At 39.5% G+C, this 14,957-nt stretch overlaps 1 protein-coding gene across 8 annotated transcripts in view; it reads left to right on the top strand.

Annotated features, from left to right (window-relative positions):
• Positions 1 to 1,363: 1,363 nt before the first annotated feature.
• Cntrl (centriolin) overlaps positions 1,364 to 14,957 on the top strand; it is an 82,235-nt gene continuing 68,641 nt past the window's right edge. For 7 of the 8 annotated variants that reach the window (XR_012440332.1, XR_012440334.1, XR_012440333.1 and 4 more), the window contains exons 1-4: positions 1,364 to 1,493; positions 9,690 to 9,937; positions 11,274 to 11,404; positions 14,648 to 14,778. Coding sequence is in view for 5 of the 8 variants with exons in the window: in XM_074051107.1 (XP_073907208.1) it covers positions 9,721 to 9,937; positions 11,274 to 11,404; positions 14,648 to 14,778 (479 nt within the window). In the remaining 3 variants the exon portion in view is untranslated. Of the gene's footprint in view, positions 1,494 to 9,689; positions 9,938 to 11,271; positions 11,405 to 14,647; positions 14,779 to 14,957 lie in introns of those variants that run through there. The other variant, XM_074051108.1, reaches the window with a different exon arrangement.

Here is a 14,957-nt window from a genome sequence, read left to right as displayed (position 1 = left end):
CTGGGGATTCAATCCAGTGCCTCAGGCGTGTTAGCCAAGCACTTCAACTATATCCCCACCCCCTTTTTTGTTTGTTTTTGAGACAGGGTCTAACTTTGTTAGGGCTGGCTTCTAACTTGCATCCTTCTGCTTTCACCTTCCCAGTAGCTGAATTAAAGGTGTATGGTTCTTTTCCCCAATTCTTTCTGGAGTTTGCACAGTTTTCTTTGTCAAGCAAATTTCTCATCTTCCTACTCCTTGACTAAATTCTTTCATACTTTAAGATGAGAGACCAATTCTTCTAGGAAACATTTCCTTAGATCAGTCCAGGCACTGCTCTAAGTTCCTTCAAACACAATGTTGTAATTATCACAAAAACTGCAGGAAATACGAATGCTTAACCCATTTCATGGAAGAGGAAACTGAGGCAGAGGTAGAGGTAATTTCTAACAGTGTCATACAGCTAGACCTTGAACTCTGTAGTGAAGAAAGGAAATGTAGACAGGAAGGAATGATTGCAAAGAAATGGCACGAACAAGGAAAGGGAGGACACGGAAGATGATCAGTTATGCTGCCAGGGCATCTTCTGGTCAAGTCTGCAGCTAGTGGAGGGTTACAGTAAAGGCGAGAGGTGACTGCATCGGGGTTTCTGGAGCTCGTGCAGCTTCGGGTGGCGATACGGCCCAAGGCTGTGCTGTGCAAATGGGAAGCTGGAAAGGAAGGAGGCGACCCTAATCCTCAGCATCCCGCACAGAACTCTCCCAAGAGCTGCTGAACGAACGCAGGTGAGCTCCGGATAGGCCTCGCCTGAGGTCCCTGCGAATGCTTTTGGCGTTAGCTCCCCTGCACAACCCTAGGACATTCTCGGCCAGGGACTCTGAGCTCCTCTGGCTCCCTGACCCTCAGGTGACCGCTGGAGGCCACGCTGTCCGTCCTGAGGTTCAGCCATGTCTAGATTCTTAGGTCACTGCGGAAGCGACTTCCCCCAACAATCGCTGAGAAGGGCAAGCGAGCTGGGAGGCTGGCAAGCTCAAGGCCAGCAGTGGATGGCGTCCCACGTGGGGGAGCCTGATGACAAGTTCTGCCCGGGTCCCTTAGGTCGTCTCGGACGCAGCTCCACCGAGCAGCTTCGCTGCAGGGAGAACATTGGCCTTGCCTGCCGCTGCCCTGGGAAACCTCGCTTTCCCAGGCCGGCAGCCACACGACCCGAGGGCGAAGGCGCCAAAGCCGATCTGTGTGGCGCGACCAGAGGAAGCGAACCGTAGACCGGCGGGCGCTGCTGCTGCGCGCAAAGTGGCGGCAAAGACGGCGGGAATCTTCGCCCCGCCCCACGCCCGCCTCCCCGCCGGGCGTGGGCGTGGCACACCTCGGCCACGCCCACCGCGCGCACGGCCTCTGAGCAACCGGCACAACACAACAAAATGGCCGCCGTGCCGCCGGGCGCCTGAGGGGAAGGACCCGTGCGTCTCCGCGTCGCTGCGTCCCGCGGGGCCGCTCTGGTCGGGTCTTTGGCGGTGAGTGCCCCGCCTGAGCGAGCTGTCCTCGGGCCTCCGGGCCGAGCAGTGGAGGACCCGGGGCAAAGGCGGGGAGGCCTGGACCTGGCAAGGGTGGGCCGGCTCCGGGTAGACTGGGGCGGGAGCGTGTGCTGGGAATGGGGATTGGACCGGAGGGGTGGGAGGGCCGGGTCGGCGGGGGCAGGTGGATACGGGAGCGAGGGCTTCGGAGTGCGGGGACGTGTGGAAGGGGTGCGGCGTCGGGAAGGACGGGGTCCCGCGCAGGAGGAGGCGGGAGGGGCCGGGGTGCGTCCGGTGTCTGCGAGTGACAGGGATAAAGATGCGCTGGGGATGTCCAGGTGGTACCCGAGGAAGACAGCGCGGGCCGAAAGAGGGGTGTTGAGTGGGAAGTTATCACCCTCATTTGAAAAGTGATAGCACTGAGTACCAGAAAGGTTAAGTCGTGTCTCTAAAGTCACACAGTAAAGGAAAAATTCTGGTTTTGAACCCAGGCTGTGTCCTTCCAGAGCCCAGACTCTTAATTGCTAATGATACACTGAGATGGGTAATTCTGCCTTTATACAGCGTCTGTGAGGATCAAAGTTTGCTAATGTGTTTACAGTGCTTAGCACAGGCCTTTAATCCACAAGTATTTGTAGTTTAGTGTTTGTAGGTTGTACCCTGGAAGTAGAAGGGGAGTGATGAAGTTGTTTTGCGAACAATTATTGCAGTCCAGTTTTTATAAAGGAGACGGCTTGGTGCACAGACCATGTGTAAATAGGGAGATGCCATCCTCTGTGCATCCCGCGGGTAGAAACCCTGCCTCCTCAGCCCTGGGTTCTTTGAGGCTAGCACAGTTCTTGGCACATAAAAGTTGCTCCATAAAATTGAATAAATTTTATTCCTAATGGGAAGGAATGGGAAGCTTGGGTTTCAGGTATCTGAGCAGAATGAGTGATATGGGGGGATTGAGGGGAACAGTGTTTATAGGATAGAGAGGATGTGGGTCCAGGCTGTAAAAATGGAAAGACAATGATGTAGGCACGGAGGCTGGGCTGAACAGGAATGGAGGAGGTTTGAGCAGGGGAACAATTGTAGATCAGAGTGTGGGAATGAATTAGGATGTCGGAGTGTTTGCTGGGATGAAAGCAGATGAGCAGTTTGGGAAGACAGGATGGATATAGAAGTGTTGAGATGGGATACTCAACGAATGATAGAGAAATGGGGAGACTACTGTGTTAGGGAACTAGGATAGAATTTGTGAGAAAACTTGGCAGTTAGGTGTGGGGAAAAGGATGAGAGGCTGAAGTGGGCAGTACAGAATAGGCTTTAGGAAGAAGGATGGGTGGGTTAGAGTCTTGGAAGAGGAGTGGGATTAGGAATAAAGGCAGGACTACAGGAGGCTAATGAGTAAGAGTACTTAAATAGGCCAGAGGGTATGCAATGAAGCAGGATCAGGGAAAGCACTGAGATAAGATTAAAGGGCTAAGGATGTAGTATGCCGGGATATGGGGGTGAGAAAGTGTTATGGGTATTTGCATATCAGGATATTGAAATCTGCCTCATTTGGAGATAAGAGAAGATGGAAAGCTAAGAATTGTGGGAAAGGCTGGGTAGAGGTGGAGTTGTGATGGAAGGAGTTGTTAGATCAAGCATCTCAGTTTGTGGGCGTCAGGATGAGTGATGTTTTAACCTGGTCATGTAATTTTGATTGTCATAGCACTGCAGTGGCTTTCTCTTGTTCTTCAGACTACTTCTGGGCCTTTAAAATGATTCTTTGGGTCTGAACTTTTGTTTTCTCTCTATTTTGCCAGCTGTCTTCCGGTTTCCATTGTGTGATCTTTGTTCATCCTAGGGTCGGATTTCATCCCCATTGCAAATGACATCCTAGGGTCAAGCTTCATCCCCATTGCCACTGCACACAACATTCTAGAAGCAAATTACATCTCCATTTCTCTGTTAAAATCGCTATTTAAGATTTACCACCTCCAGGCTGTTGTCTCCAAAATAATGCCAACCATTTTCAAACACTGTAAATGTTAAAGCCCCATTTACTGAGGTGGCTGTTCTATGAGCTATCCCTTTGTTCAATGTCCATGTTTTACAGGAGCTCTGGCAAATCAAAGAGATCTGGAACTGCACTGTGACTTTGGAACTGTCACTTACTCTTTCATGTTATGATTTATGAAAGGAGGGAAAGGAGTTGATCTAGGTTTTTGGAATCCATTCTAATATTTTAAAATCTATGAATTACCTAGTAGTCAGAAGAAGCAATGGAAAACCTCATGATAGTCATGATACCTCATGATAAAAAGGAATTCTGAGTGGGCCAGTATTTTGAGAATTTGGAGAGAAGACTAAGATACAGAATGAACAGTAATTTCATTGCATAAAATTATGGGATGTCTTTTTTAAAACCAAGACAGTTTTTAAAATATATCTCTGTACCATTTTATATGTAGTATTATAACAGTTTTATAATCTTCAGTCATGCTGTGATGGAGAGGGAGATATAAAAGTTGGACTGGGTCCTATCCCTCTCCCTTTCGCTTTCTAAGTTCCTTGTCTTAATGAAAACTGCATAGTGTTTGTCACTCATCAATCCATTTTACTCAGCAGTAAATAAAATCTTACTAAAGTGCATACCTGTTAGCTCTTCTCAAGCTTGAGAGTATCATTCTTATTTCAAAGAAGAATGCCAGTTTATCTTAATGCAGAAACCATAGTATTATCAAGAGACTTTTTTTTCCCCATGGAAGAATGATATATTAGACACAAAAGTTGTTCAGCATACTTTTTGAAGTTAAAACCAAAAACCTGTGACAATGCCGTAAGTAATGGAGTGTGTGTGTGTGTGTGTGTGTGTGTGTGTGTGTGTGTGTGAGAGAGAGAGAGAGAGAGAGAGAGAGTTGGGGAGAAACCTTTTTTTATCATGAATGTATATATTTTTTATTCTGTCAGCAAAGTAATCTTTATGGCTTTCTGTTGTCTAAAAGATTATAAATCTATTATTGTAATTCACGAATGATACAAGCTTCACTAATTATTTCTAATGGACATCAAATTTTAATGAGATCAATATCATTTTGAAGTCTATTGATTAGGCTATGGATTGAGCCATACTAGTTTAAAATCTTGACTTTTTGGCAAGTAGCTGTCTTTTTGAAAAGTGTTTTAGTATCTTTTCTTTTTCATTTTTATTAGCATATATTAATTGTACAGGGGGAATTAATCGTGTCAATTCCCAATAACCTTATATTGTACATTGGGACAAACCTTTCTTGATGCATATGGATAGCTGAATATGAGAAAATGAAAGAAAACGTAAGTTAGTACTTTAAAGTAGTGGCTAAGATACTGGGTGGAGGCAGTGACCATATTGCAATTGTGAAATAATAATGAACTTTAAAAAAAATGTGTTAAGATTTTGTTACCTTCAAACTTGCCAACTGTAAGAGGCCAGATCAGTGATCCTATCCTTTTATAAAATATTCTGGTTTTCCTGCATGAATTTTTTTTTTTTTTAGTGTACTAACCCAAGTCATTTAGTGGCATTTATTTATGGTCTGTTTTGTGTACGGCATCATGCTAAGCCCTTTAGAACAAAGCAAACATAACACTTTGCTTAGTCTGGACTTTAGAAAACCCAGTCAACTATATACCATGGTAATGAAGAGCATGGGTTTCAGAATCAGATCAGGGTTCAATTCTTAGCTTAACCATTTTGTTATGTAACTTTGGACAAACTTCTTCACCTATAAAATGGGAAATACTAACACGTAAAGAGTTGTATTTAATTCTTTCAGAGTGTTGATATACATAAAGCCTTAGGTCTTTTTACAATGTTTGGCTCTCAGCAAAAATTAGCCCCTTGTACTCTATTCTTTAGAATAGCTTCAATGGTAGCAGATCATCATCTTTTCAGAGGCTTAGATTTTTGGAAGTACAAAAATTCATATGGAGACAAGTTTCCTTAACTTAAGGCTGGTGATCAAATTAGGAAAATGAGAACAAAGTGTAGTGTGAGAGATGGGTCTGATATATTTTTTTGGTGAGACTTATAAATTAGTTGTAAAAGCAGAACTCAGAGAGGAATTCTATTTGATCTATTTGATCATTGAAGACTATCACATCTGCAAAATGCTGTTTAACTGACGGAGTGGATTAATGGATAGAAGCTTCCCTTTGTAGATACTGGATATACCCAGCCATTTAAAATTGTTTGTTTTTTGTTTTTTGCCCAGCACTGGTGGTTCACACCTGTAATCCTAGCTACTTGAGAGGCAGAGATCAAGAGGATCATGGTTTGAGGCCAGCCTGGGCAAGTAGTTCACCAGATCCTATCTCAAAATACCCAACACAAAAAGGCTGGCAGTGTCTTAAGTGGTAGAGCACCTGCCTAGCAAGCATGAAGCCCTGGGTTCAAACCCCAGTAATGCCCCCCAAAATCTATTTCATAGTTCCAGCCTATATAATAATACCCATGTGCCTGTGAGACATATGGTATATTAATAGAGATATGAAAAGCCCAAGGTGGTGTTTTTCCTACTCTTATAGCACCATGTAATACAATAATCAACATCAGATAGAGGGGGGCTGTTTTCCCCACATGCCACAGACTTCTCTAGTGGACATTACTGAATGTTATCTTATTAAATTCAATTCTGACATTATTTACCTGGAGATAGTGTGAGATCTCTTAGATTAAGGATTCAGTGCCACAAACTGCCACACACTTCAGATACCAGTTCCAAGTAGACTGGATGGCTGCAAATTGGTGCTCCCAGTACCCCCTCTTTGAGTACAGTTTATTTGCTAGAGCAGCTACAGATGTCAGGGTAACACTTTGCTTACATTTACCTATTCATTATAAAGGATATTGCAAAAGATTCAGAGAAACATCTTGATGGAAGAGATGCATTGTGCAAAGTATGTAGGATGGCTCACAGAGCTCCATGACCCTTTTGGCAGGCCATGCTCCAGGTTCCTCTGTGTTTAGCTGTTCAACAGCTCTTAGGACTGTGTCCTTTTGGATTTATATAGAGGCTTCATTTCATAGGTATGATTGATTACATCATTGGCCACTGGTGATCAGTTCAACTTTCAGCCTCCCTCTTCTCCTTGGAGATGGGATTCAAAGTCCCAACTCTAATCATGACTTGGTCATTCTGGGGACCAGTCCCCATTTTGAGGCTATCTAGGGGTCAGTCATTCTTATAGCAACCAAAAGACACTCCTGTCACTTCAGAGATTCCAGAGGTTTCAGAAACTATGTGATAGGAAACTGTACAAAGACCAAGTATGCATTAACACATGTGTATTCCTTTAACATATGTATGTATGTATGTATGTGTATGTGCTGTATGTGTGTGTGTATTTTTTTTTCTTTTTTGGTGGCAGTGGGGTTTGAACTCAGGGCCTTGAACTGGAGAGTCAGGTACTCCACCATTTGAGCCACACACTTGGCCTTTTTGCTTTCCTTATTTTGGAATAGGGTTTTGCTTTTGCCCAGGCCAGCCTGGACCATGATCCTCCTAATTACATTTCCCAAAGGAGCTGGAATAACAGGTGTGTACCACCATGCCCAGCTTTTATTGATTAAGATAGAGTTTGGAGAACTTTTTGACATCATGACTTTGAACTGTCATCCTTCTTATCTTTGCCTCCCAAGTAGCTAGGATTACAGGTGTGAGCCTCTAAGCCTAGCCAACATACACATTTTTTAAATGAAAAAAATTCAACAAATTGAATTTTACATAGTTTAATTGTACAAAGAACAATTCATAAATTCAACAACCTTCAGAACCAGAAGAGGTTCAGGTAACTTCACTTCTCAATGCAAGCAGGTAGGATTTATCCATGGACATGGGAGTGAGGTACAGGAACAACTTGACTGGGTACAGCTTAGCATTTGCCTTATCTGAACATGGTTTCTTCATTTGGCAACCTGTGATTGAAGCTGGCTGCCAAAATTGCCTGAGACTCAGCTATTTGTTGCAAAAGTCACTGCTAAATTAGACTTTCAGTTCAGTTTGCATACTAAGTTAGATTGCAGTTTGTTATGTAGGGACTCAAAGTAGAAAGTCAGTCTTGGGCCAAATTTAGTTTAATTTATATGCACATTTGACATTACATATGTCAAGATGTTTATACATCATTCCATAACAATATCCCTTCCTAATACCAATTTACATGGTATTAATCCTTGAGCCAACCCAAATCTTTATAAACTTCAAAACTAATTTAACCTAATATCCAATTTTGCCAAAGTTTTTTTTCTGAAAAATGTGTACTTTGTTTTTCACATTTTAAACTTTTATGAAGAGAATTTTGAATTATAAAAAGCAAAATTTACAATAGGTCACCTAAAAGAATGTCTCAGAGCGACAGGGTGATCTTGGCTGGTTCATAGTAAGTTTCTTCAGAGAGTATCAACTTTGAAGGTAGATTGACAGTTTTTTAAAGGGGCAGCAGCTTTCTCCCCTACAAATACAGAAGCTTGCATCTAAAAGTGCCTGCTGTGCTTAGTGGCTAATAGTAATGTTGGGCACCAGAGTTTGAAGCAATCTCATTTTCATATGGCATGAGACAAAGATGAAAGAATTGGAGAAACATAATATTTAAGATAATTCCTTTCTTTCATTTATAAAATATTTACTGAGTTCCTGCTAGTTGTCAGGACTGTGCTAGATTGTGGACATAGTGGTAAACAAAATAGAAACTCTCATAAAGGTACATACAGGTCAGTAGGGAAAGAAATGTTAAGCAAAGTACATTAATGTGCAATTGTAGACTGTGATTATTAAAAATACAGATTGGTTGAGACTATAGAAATAGGGACTTCACTTAACTCTGCCTACACAAAGACTTTCCTGAAGGAGAAGCAACAGTTAAGCTAATCTGTGAAGGAAGACTGTGAATTAACATGGGTAAAATGGGATCAAGATTTTAGGCAGAAGGAATTATGTGCGGAGGCCAATATGACTGGAGCCCACAGTAGAGGGAATGAATGACAGAGGTGAGCAGAAAGACAGGGCCAGATCACCAGAGACCTTGTAGGTCACAATAATTATTTCATGCATTACAAACTGCCAGATTTACTTTTTAAATAGGTCATCTGTCTCTAAGACAACAATGTAGTAATAGAAGAGGAAATACAGGAGAGCTTCTAGACAAATCAATTAGAAGCTAGTAGTAGTCTGATAAGGGCTTGGGTTAGAGTGGACAAGAGTAGAGATGGACAGAAATAGACTAATTTGAGAAATATTTAGGAGTTAAAATTAATAGAATTTAGTGATTGATTGGGTGTGGGAAAAGGGAAGAAAGATGTCAGGAAAGGACCACAGGCTTCTGGCTTGTCAGGGAGCATCATTCACTGTTTAAGGAACAATGTAGGAGGAACAGGATAGGAGTAGAGTGAAGTTAGAATAGGTAAATGGCAAATTGTTTGGACTGAGATTAGGATGTTGGGTTTAGGATGTCAATGTGATGTCAACTAGACAGTGGCAAAGAGGAGTCTGCAAGAGGCAGCTTGGATTGAAATTATAAATACCAATTTTGATGTTACATTGGGAGCCTCCCAGGTGTCTATTAAGACTGTGCAAGACCAAATTAAAGAGAGATTGGGGGGTAGCAGATTGGCCGATTGATAAGAGAGCCTGCTTAGCAAGCATGAGGCCCTGAGTTCAAACCCCAGTACCACCAAAAAACCCAAAATAAAGAGATAAAAAGAAAACTGAGTAGCACTAACATTTAAGGGGAACATGAGCCAGCAAAAGAAGACTTGGAGTAGCCAGGAGGCAGGAGGAGAGTGTGGCGGATCTTACGAAATAGAAGGAAGTCACTCTTAGAAAGGAGAGAGTGCTCAGTGGTATTGAAAACTACTGGTCACCACATAGTCTCAGCTTCTTGCATCATCCCGGACCCTCTGTGTGTATGGAAGGGGCGTTGTGACAAGTTTAGTCCAACAAACTGGCCAGAAATGACAAGTAACACGTCTGGCAGGAGGATGTGTCAGTGCTAGACCTCTTTTCTCTATGGCATGGTGATTAGTGAAATTTTAAATAGTGTCTGCTCCGTCATCTTATAGTACTGTCAGATCTTATATCTGTAGACTCTGAGTTTATAACTTTGTAGTCTTAAAAGCTCTAGAGATAATTTAATAGTTTCCATAACTATAGAAATTAACCTTGTTAAATATACTGAAATCTCTTACAGGTTTTGATGGCCACCTGGCTTTATTTTTATAATGAAGAAAGGTTCTCCCCCCAAAAAATTCTCCAAAGCAAGGATGCCACCATCACCTCACTCTCTTGGTCCATCACCTGTTATGTCCAACATGAGATCCAGGTCACTTTCACCTTTGATTGGATCTGACACTCTGCCTTTTCATCCTGGAGAGTGGTATGAGCAAGTTGAGTTTACAGGTAAAAACAGTGTGCTTTCGGACTGCCAAGACCACAAAGGTATTACTTTTAATCTGCAAATTTGTCTGACCTCACATATAAGTAGAGATGAAAATACTGAGCTATTTTTGGTCCAAGTGTAAGACTCATCCTATACTAACTGAACTATTGTTTTTGTTGACTGAAGTTGTGTAAGGATAGTTGAGGACTTCTGGTTGAGGGTGAAGATGTCTGACAGGATTAGGAGGGGAGTTTCCAGAAAAAGGAAGCTTTATTTCTTGTGTAAGGACAGTGCCTCAAAGATCATACCTTAAATTGCCATCTTTCTTGGTTAAGAATGGGGCATATCTCTTTACTTCATAGTGGAGCACCTTCAGTACAGAAATTCTGTATAAAAATGGTAGCCACACTTGGGCTATGCCAGTCTGCTTATTTTCAAACTGCTTAACTGTGAGAGCGCTGATATCTTTTTACAGGACATGTGTTTTTGCATCAGCATTCTTAGGTTTTTTTTTTTTTTTTTCCTTTAAAGTATTCTGCTAGAGAAAAAAAAATGTTCTGCTGAACTAAAATAAATTTAATAGTAACTTAAAAGCCATCATAGGGAACCTTTGTACCACAGCATGAATGTGTACCCACAATTAATTTTTTTCTGACTCATAAAGTAAGAACCAAGAGACAGTTTCCTATTTATGAGTACTTTTATAAAATGTAATGTGGTTTTAATGATCTTTGACAGAGTTACCAGGAAGGCTATAAAATAAGATGTGCTCTTGTTTATCAAGTTAATCCTCTATCTCTATAAAGTATGCTTTGATACTCTCCATTTAAAAGAGCAACAGATTTAGAGTTTCTTACCATAAAAAATAAGAAAATACAATTTTAAAGAATTTCAGAGTTTCTGAACTTTAGATTGGTACTTAAAAAAACCAAGTAACTAAATAGTACTATTTATTTTTAAACACTAACTTAAAAATACTGCTTAGAAACAAACTTCAGAGCTGCCTGTGATTGAAAGTACAGTTTTTGGATTTGTCTGCTTTGGTGTAAATTCTGGATTTGCACCTAATTGCTTGCAAGATCTTGAGAAAAATTTTTAAATAAATGGGAATATTAATAATTTCTGTATCAAAGGTTTTTTTGTACAAATGAAATGTTTTAAATGTAAAATATTTAGCACAAAGCTTGGCACACACCAATTATTTACAAAGTATAACTTACTATTATTATGAAATGATATAAAGTAAAATATTATTAAGGCATTGTCATTAGAACTAGTCAGCCATTTTTTTACATTTGCATGAATTAAAATTTTTTGCTATATAGCATCAAAATGTTTTGTTTTTTAGAATATTCATGTCTCTCTGCTGATAATGATCTTTTTCTGTAATTTCAGGAGCTGACTCACATGTAGGAGTCCGTTATATTACAGAGGCACTCATTAAGAAACTCACTAAACAGGACAATTTGGCCTTGGTAAAATCTCTGAACCTTTCACTTTCTAGAGATGGTGGCAAGAAATTTAGGGTAGGTTAACAACAATTTCTGAATATAGGTATTGGTTGCTTTTTTTTTGCTTTATAACTGCCAATATTTTTTTAAATGTTATTCTCATGTTACCTCACTTGCAACAGACTTTTTATTGCTTTCAGTGAAAGTTCTACATCAGAAGTATGACATCTCTAAATTTGTAAGCATCTATTATTTAGTATTGTATACGTTATTTACTCTCTCTGGAGAAGGCATAAGCAAACTACAGCTTACAAGCCAGCAAGCTGAAGTTCTCTGTTTTCTTCTAGACTATTTTTGTAGATAAAGTTTTATTGGAACATAACTCCATGAATTTATTTACATATGTCTATGCTGATTTTTCACTATAAAAAACGCTTAGCAGTTGTTACAGAGTGTACGACTGATAAACCAAAAGTATTTACTATCTGGCCTTCTACAGAAAATTTTCCTTCTAAAGAAATCTCTAAGAAATTTACTACTTTGTTCATAAACTGTAAAACACAAATACATTTTAATATGCTTATTTTGTTAATTAGAAAAATAGAAATTAGATCATATCACATGTTACTCATAAAAAATTCCAAAAAGGTAAAGAACTAAGTGAAACAATACACAGCAACAACAAAACTGCTTTAAAAGTATTAGGAAAGAATATTGGAAACTATTGTTAAAATCTTGTAGTAGGAGAGACTTCCTAAGCATAGTTAACCCTGACACCATAACAAAAGTTATTGCCAGATTACCTTACAAAAAGCTTTAAAGTTGTGTTTAATGTAAGACATCTTTGTAAACCTTAAACATAAAGCAAAAAGTCTGGCAGGTAATGTTTGTAACACCTGTAAGATAAAGGTGTTACAATTCAGCAAGAGGGACAGATCAGTAAAGATATGAACAAGCAGTTCAAAAGTGCTGAAAATGACCAATACTAACGCAAAAATATGCTTAATTCATTAATGTCAAAGAAATGTGAAACAATAGTTTGATAACATTATCCATCTTGTACATGTAAGTAAGTAAGACTTGAAAAGTGATTATTTCAATTTTCAAAAATGTGAAAAATGGGCACTCATATGTTTTTGTGGACATGTAAATTGGTGCAGCATTTTAGGAAGGTGCTTTGGTGGTATTTATCAAAATTTCAAATGTGCTTCTTCTTTGATCTAGTAATTGAGTTTATTCTCGCAAGTTATATTTACAAACCCAGTAATTCTACTCTTTGATGTCTGTTCTACAGATATTATTTGTATATGTATACCAAAATGTCAATATAGTAGTGCTTATTAAGTGTTATTTAAATGGAAAAATTGGAAATAACTACTAAAGATCTATCAATTGGAGATTGGCTAAATAAGTTATGGTACAATATATCATGAAATACTGTGACTTTTTAAAAAAGTGATTTAGAACTCTCTGTTAACATGGAAAAATACCCACAGTAGTTTCAGTGGGAAAAAAATTCTAAAGCATTTTAGTTGGTATGCTGGTAATGTTTTTTTTAAATTCCGTTTTCTATATTAGTATATATGGATTGAAATGAATAAGAAGATTACATCAGCCTCTCAACAATAGTTAACTTTGAGCAGTGGCATTTGGGGGGGTGGCAAGAGAATATGGAAGAGACCTTTTTATGTTTTGTGTGAAATTTTGGTGGAATATATTCAGATCTCCTGTAATTAAAAAGGAAACATAACTGGAGTTTTAAAATTACAAAAATGAAACATCAAAGTAATAAGTAGTTACTGTGTGGTTATTACGTGCCAGGCATTATGTTAGACTAGGGAGATAGTAGATACAGAGGTAATTAAGATTAGTTTGTAATCTTTCTGAAATTAGGGTTTAGAGAAAGCCTAGGATTAGGAGGAGAAACAGTGAGAATCAGAGAGCTTGGATGGGAGAGGCCAAACTAATGTGAAAGCCTGAAGGAGCTGTCGGGACAGGAGAAAATCCAAAAGCATGATGAATGGAAACTAAAAGGAGAAGGAACATCAGAAAAGAATGATTTAAAATGTCACAAGATAGTCAAATAAGATGAAAATTTGGAAGTCAATGGATATGGCAATTAAAAAGTCATTGTGTTTCTCAAACCCACCAAGTTTATTTTTTAGGACCTCTGCATTTTTTTTTTTTTTAAATCAGCCTGGTATTCTCTGCCCTTAGATGTTCACACAACCGGCTCCTTATTTTAAGGGTCTCAACTCAATGTACTTCCTCTGTGAGGTTTTCTCTTACCATCCATTCACAGTTAGTCCCCCTCTCCTCATTCAGTCAACAAGTATTTATTTGGCACCCTGTATGTGCCAGGCCATAGTGCATGGCAGTATCCGTGATGGAAAAGTCTGTCCTTTTCGTACTTTGCAATTTGTCACATTGTCACAATATTCACTATCTGAAACTCTTATTTACTTGTTTGCTTATTGCCTGTTTCTGCAAATGAGATCAAGAATCTTATCCTTATTTGCTACTATACTTCCTGTACCTAGAACAACTCCTGGCACATAATTCATGTTTGATAAATATTTGTAGAATGGATAAATGAATGGTAATCTTGGAGAGACCCATTAGAATGCACTGATGTGGTAGAAGATATATTGCCTTACCAATACAGTGACAGTGAATAAAGGCAGAAAGAGAGAATGTGGACACCTCTTGTGGTAAATATGTGAGAGATGATAGCTTGATAGAAAAACAACCTCAATGAACATGATTTGCTCTACATAGAAGAAATGTGAACATAGTGAATATTAGTTCTCTGCAGCCTGTAAAAATTAGTTCACTGCTATGGCCCCATTTGTTGGTGCCACACCTCATATGCTGTAAGTAAAATGAGTGTCTTTACACTTTAGACTAAGATCTAAAGAAGAGAGAAGGAGGCTGAATGTGTAAGGGTGTTGGGGAAAACGGGTGGGATTATTCAGTAGCATAATTTTCTGAGGAGAAAGCTGTCTCTTAGAATAATGGAGGAGGAGAAGAGGGAAAGGCATAGAAAAGTGGAGGTACAGGAACTGGTGATAGGAGAGTTCTTGTTGGGTAATTTGAACTTCTTAGTATGTGGGAAATGTTGTCCTTCACTGAGAGGCAAGAGGAGTTTGGCCACTTGAACAGTTGCTACTTGTGGTCAAGGAGAGCTGTTTCAGGGATTGTCCAGGACAGCAGTAAGGGTTATTGTTTTCTGATGACTGATCAAACAAGCCCCTGGTGCATACACCAGATGTCCAGGCATCTATCATGTAAAGTATTTACTCATTTGCTTCCAATTAGTACATCGAGAATTTGGAAAAATGTATTAAACTTGAAGTACTGAATCTCAGCTATAATCTAATAGGGAAGATTGAGAAGATGGACAAGCTGTTAAAATTACGTGAGCTCAACTTATCATATAACAAAATCATGTGAGTATATACTTCTTTTTTTTTCTATAACCATTTTTAAATATTTATTTTTTTCCTTTATTGTTTTGCTGGGTGGGGGCACATTGTGGCATTTGCAAAAGTTGTTATAGGATATCTGATATCTCATATTTGAATTCATCCCCTCCACCACTCTCCTTTATCCTCCCTCCCCCATTCCT

This window comes from Castor canadensis, chromosome 13, assembly GCF_047511655.1.
Source record: "Castor canadensis chromosome 13, mCasCan1.hap1v2, whole genome shotgun sequence".
NCBI classification, from domain to species: domain Eukaryota; kingdom Metazoa; phylum Chordata; class Mammalia; order Rodentia; family Castoridae; genus Castor; species Castor canadensis.
Note: the sequence above shows the minus strand (reverse complement) of the source record. Positions and strands in the feature narration are given on the sequence as shown.